Source organism: Gymnogyps californianus, chromosome 2 (assembly GCF_018139145.2).
Source record: "Gymnogyps californianus isolate 813 chromosome 2, ASM1813914v2, whole genome shotgun sequence".
Classification (NCBI taxonomy): Eukaryota; Metazoa; Chordata; class Aves; order Accipitriformes; family Cathartidae; genus Gymnogyps; species Gymnogyps californianus.
The window spans coordinates 1,543,684-1,548,526 of record NC_059472.1 but is presented as its reverse complement, the minus strand read 5'-3'; the positions used below and the strand labels follow the sequence as shown (position 1 = coordinate 1,548,526).

Below are 4,843 nucleotides of genomic sequence, written 5' to 3'. Positions count from 1 at the left end.
GACCTCCCCACCAGTTCAGACACCCATTGCCTTTGCCAGGCTCTTTCTGCCCGTTTCCCCTGTCCCTGCAGGGAAGTCATGAGCAATCACTCAGACAGCAGCATCTTCTTCAAGCAGGCACGGAGGTCCCCTTTCCATGAGAACAGATTCCAGTAGCACCGTCCTCATCTTGCACATCTCCAGCATCTTGGTGTGGGCCCTTGACCTATTTTAAAAGCTGAAACCATCCACCCTGCAGAGATCACACGAGAACTTTGCAGCACAGCCAGGAGCACAACCAATACCTGGCAACCCCCCAGTCCTGTGCGTTAGCAGTTACAAAACAATTCTTGCTGTTGCTTGCAATGGGAACACCACAAACATCTTTGACCTTTCCAGATTGATACCTTCATTCATTAGCACTGAGTGATCAGGCAGAACGTCTGTCTTGAGCTGCTGGATGCAACTGAGTCAATTGAGAAAGGCAGCCAGGAGAAGACTCCCAGGTGCTAAAAAGAGGAATTCAATGTGAAGTAGAGATTCAGACTACAGCCCTTTCTGGAAGAGCTGTTTTCTCAGGCTGATCTTAGTGTGGATATAGCAAACACACTCTAGAATAACATAAATCTTTATTTTGTCTGACAATTGTCACAGACATGCTATCAAAAGAGCTTTCCCAGGGAAAATTAGTACAAAAGAACAAATGATACAGGGAAAAAATAGGAGCTACACTGCCGTGCCATTTTTGTGGGTGGGATCTGAAACAGTGTCTTGGAAAAAACAGGGTAGCATAGACCCTGTTGTAGGCACTTGACAGAGGATGTTGGTTACTCAGTTGGGGAATACCTTGTGGGTTCTTGGGTTGTCACATCTTCTCCCACCCCTCATCACAATCCTGCCCTGATGACACAGACCAAACTGGCCACAATTCCCAGGAACATCACGGCGTAGCTGATTTTTACGCTGTTGGCACCACTGAAATTGCACAGGGAGGTACTACAGCATTTGGTGGAATAAGCCGCCACACCGAAGTTCACGTTTGCTTCAGGACAGTCTACAGAACATTTCTTGGTGATGCGGTATCCCACGTCCTTGCCTGGTTGGAGAATAGACAAGAAAGCAGAGCTGTGATTTAAGATTCTTCTGCAAGAGCTGACCAGAGGACGATAGGAGGAAGTATATTGCACTATGCTTAATTTGCAATGCAGCAATAACAGCTATCAGAGGATTTGATGAGTGCTGGGTGAGTATCCACACAACCTGGATCAAATGCGTGACACTAGAAAGTCCTTGACAGAAATCCACACCATGCTTCCTGTAGGACAGCAAAAAATCACTGCAAATGCATTTTCGGTTTCTAAAACCAAATTACTTAATCCAACCCCTTTCCATCCTCCATCACAAAGCGTGTGTGTGAGATCTCAGATCAAGCAACAGGGTCTGCTCGTGAAAATCTGTGTGCTCCAGCCAGCCCTGCCACAAGGTGGTGAGGAACATACCCCAGGTGGTGGATCACAGAGCACCGCTGAGGGATTCACACACGTTACGTGTTGGGATCCTTAAACCTCGGTGAGCAATTCTTTCCAACAAGACCAACTACCGCCCTAAAAAAACTATTGCCCATCAGTGTCTCTGGAGGAAAAAAACCCAGACAAAGCAAGCCTTGATGTGTTGCTGGTACTCACCAAACCCAGCAGAGCTGTATGTGGTTGTACAGTATTTCTCATGGTCTTCACACTTATAGGTTTTAAGACAGTTCCAGTTGGAGTGCTCGTTGTCGCATGTGTAGCAAAACAGCGAGGAAGCTGGAAAAAGCACACATGACACATATTAGTGGTTTCCAGCAGTGCCCTCCTGGGAAGAAAGTGTCAAAAGCCACATCTCCTCTTGGAAAACACAAGATGAGAAGTATGTTACAAACAAGTTTTCATGACAAGTGAAATAAGAGGTTGGTTTTGATTAATGAAGCTGAAAAAGCAAACAGAGAGAACAAAAGTTTTCTTTCTTTCCTTGAGACTTTTAATGGTTAAACCTGAAAACACATTTTTTCAGCCTGAGCAGCACTCTCAGGTGATCTTTCTTTCTCCCCCGGGCCCGCATTGGCCTGGTTGACAGCCAACCTGCAAAAGCAGAGCTCGCGACCTGCCCAGCTGGGTCGGGTATAGTTCTGGCAAGGAGAGGATGGACTGGCACTGCTCTCAGGTGAGAGCTTAGTTTTTAGTATTTTCAGACTGCATCTGCAAAACACCGTACAGATATGAATTAATTAAAGCCTATGACACCCCTGTGAGCTAAATTACTGAGCACAGAGCCACATTAAAGGGAGTTCCCTGAGACAGGTCGCTCTGGACAATAGAGAGATTATTTCTACCAGCGCCTGGAACAACATGTTCTCAGTGATATTATTAGCAGGGCTGAGCCAGGTCTATTACAAAGCCAAAAGGAGGTAGGATATGTATTTCTGAACAAACCTGAAGTAAATTGAGTCAAATTTCCAGACTGGCCAGCTGGCCATGCTAGAAACACAGGCACATTCCATCTCGTTCCCTGGAGGTGGGTTCACAACCGGTGGAAACTGTTTCCTTCATGTTCAGAGTCCCGTGAAATGCTCCTCATTTCTGAGCAGGGGTGACAGAGGCAGCTGAGCTGCTCTCGGGAAAGCCTGCTTCATTGTCACCAGTGGTGGAGAGCTCTCGGGTGAAGGTGACCAAATTGCAAACCAGGGAGGGTCCGCTGTTAGGCTGAAATTTCCCTGGTTCAATTCCTCCTGGCTTTCTGAACCCAGGAATTCTCTTATTTCTGCACAGAATAGCCCCTTTCAATTGAATTTGAACCTGTTTTTAACAAGGAAACTCCTCCCAGGGACTCCCCAAAGCCCAGCTGCTGTTGATTCAAATTCATCTCTGAAGTTGAACCTGCCCATGACACTTGGTTAGGCAGTTCTTGAAGCATTTTTAAAAGAGAATTAAAAGCCATTTGAGGCCCTAACTACCCCAAGTAGGAGAAGAAAAGGCCTCCCCTCTGTGATGTGGGGAGCTTAGGTGCCTTGGGTACAGCTCTGGAGCCAGCTCTGATTGCCTCAGCATATGACTGACTGTCTTGCTCTGAAACCTACCCAGATGCTCTTTTCTCGTGCCAGGTGTTGCGAGCGCAGGTGTTCTCCATAACAGCAGACAAAATCATCCTTGTTGCATCCTGGTTTTAACTTCCCTTTAACTGACTACTCAGCACTCGCTGTTTCTCCATCACTTGGATAAGTTAAGCCTCTCACCTCTCCTCTGGAGGTCCCCCAACGCGAGCTGTGGGCTACTGTCCTTTTGCAGACCGTGCCGGAGCAATCCCAGACACGCTGCCTAGCAAGTTTACAGTCCCTGTAGCTCTCTCTGATCCGCTTTTCTGCCAAATCTCACAAAGTCGTTCAAACCACTTCCTGCTGCGGATGGAGCCGAGACCCCAGCATGTGCGCGAAAGCAACTGAAATGCACTCATATTCACTGACTGGAATCAGGAGAATCCCTCCCAGTCAGGAAACATAACATAGCTTAAACCATTATAGCTGTTATAAAGCCTTGCCTGCGTCTGGCCTCCATCCTCCAGTAGCTCTAGTTTTGTGAATGCAGCCAGAAATAGCCTTAGTGGTGCAAAAAGGCTTTCAGTACTCCTCGGGATTGCAAATACATGCACAGAGCCAATGTTTCTCAACTGGATATTTCTACACAATTATCTAGTTATATCTGCACCTCCTTTTGAAAGAGGACAAGCACAGAGCATTGTGGATCCCATTACAAACACACTCACTCCCAGACACTTAAAAAGCTCTTCAAACGTATGAGCAAAGAGCTCTTAGGCTTTCAAATATCTGCCAGCAACCTAGTTTCTTAATTGTAATGTCATTGTGGGAAATAAAGTGAAACGCTGGCAGAAGATGTGGTGTCAATACCAGCCGTATTACCTTTATCAACAACTCCTCAAGTTTCATTCAGGAACAAAAATAAAACCAAATGCAAAACTGTGAGCCCAGCTTAATTCCTATTAGCATTTTTCAGTTCACATGGCTATCTTCAGATGTGAGTGGTCGGAGCTTGATACCTGAGGATGTGAGAAACCAGAGCGGTGAGCTCATCTTCTTTGGGTTACGGGTACCTCGGCGGAACTCGCCCAGAAGCTAAGACTCAACCACACTAAACAGTGCTTGACGCAGCTGACGCCAAAGAAAAACTGTACTACCAAGACCTCACCAATTGCAATAAAAGCTGTCAAACCTTCTTGTCCCTGCGTTATCTCTGATTTCTCTTCTGGTATTTTCATCCTCTCCGTCTGGCTCTCCCAGCCTCCAAAGCTCCTTACCTTGCTCGGCACACAGGACTGCCGCCAGCAGGGCAATCAGAAAAGCCTTCATGGTCGTTGTGCCCTCAGAGCGTGAACAGTGTGGGACGGTGCACCACGCTAGGGTTTTATACCGGGACCACGTTTACTTTGACTTGCTTTGATTACAGTAATTTGAGGTTTGGGGAGTGACAGCACATAAGATGTGATCAGTGATGGGTGTGTTTGTGCGTAGGAACCTATTACAAGGCTCCAGGTAGCAATTTTTTTTACATCTCATTCAGATCCAATCTTTTTTTCCAAGGCCTACTCCTGCTGACCATGCCTGCATTGCTAATTTGGGGAACAATTTATCTGATTCAAGCATGGGAATCCCTTCTTACTCCGTTGGGCTGAACCGCGAAACCTGGAGCAAAGCAGAGGCAGCTGCGCCAGTCTGGGGTGGCTCATCGCTTGCAAGATAGTAGGCGTCACCTGGCATCCTCCATCCTTTCTCTCTGCCATGATATGAGAGCTTCGTATCTGTGGGAAGTGGGAG

At 46.9% G+C, this 4,843-nt stretch overlaps 1 protein-coding gene across 1 annotated transcript; it reads right to left on the bottom strand.

The window, feature by feature from the left end:
• Positions 1-866: 866 nt before the first annotated feature.
• LOC127013687 (lymphocyte antigen 6E-like) lies at positions 867-4,378 on the bottom strand. The gene is made up of 3 exons (XM_050892669.1): positions 4,327-4,378; positions 1,665-1,784; positions 867-1,075 (listed from the first exon to the last, which is right to left on the bottom strand). Exons 1-3 carry the CDS (start codon positions 4,376-4,378, stop codon positions 867-869), a joined length of 381 nt encoding a protein of 126 aa, XP_050748626.1.
• Between the last annotated feature and the right edge of the window lie 465 nt (positions 4,379-4,843).

Excerpts from the sequence above, each read along its gene's own strand:
- LOC127013687 (XM_050892669.1), bottom strand. The coding sequence starts at position 4,378 with ATGAAGGCTTTTCTGATTGCCCTGCTGGCGGCAGTCCTGTGTGCCGAG. Across the intron at positions 1,785-4,326 it reads AGTCCTGTGTGCCGAGCAAG|CTTCCTCGCTGTTTTGCTAC; the intron begins GTAAGGAGCTTT and ends TGCTTTTTCCAG. Across the intron at positions 1,076-1,664 it reads ATACAGCTCTGCTGGGTTTG|GCAAGGACGTGGGATACCGC; the intron begins GTGAGTACCAGC and ends TTCTCCAACCAG.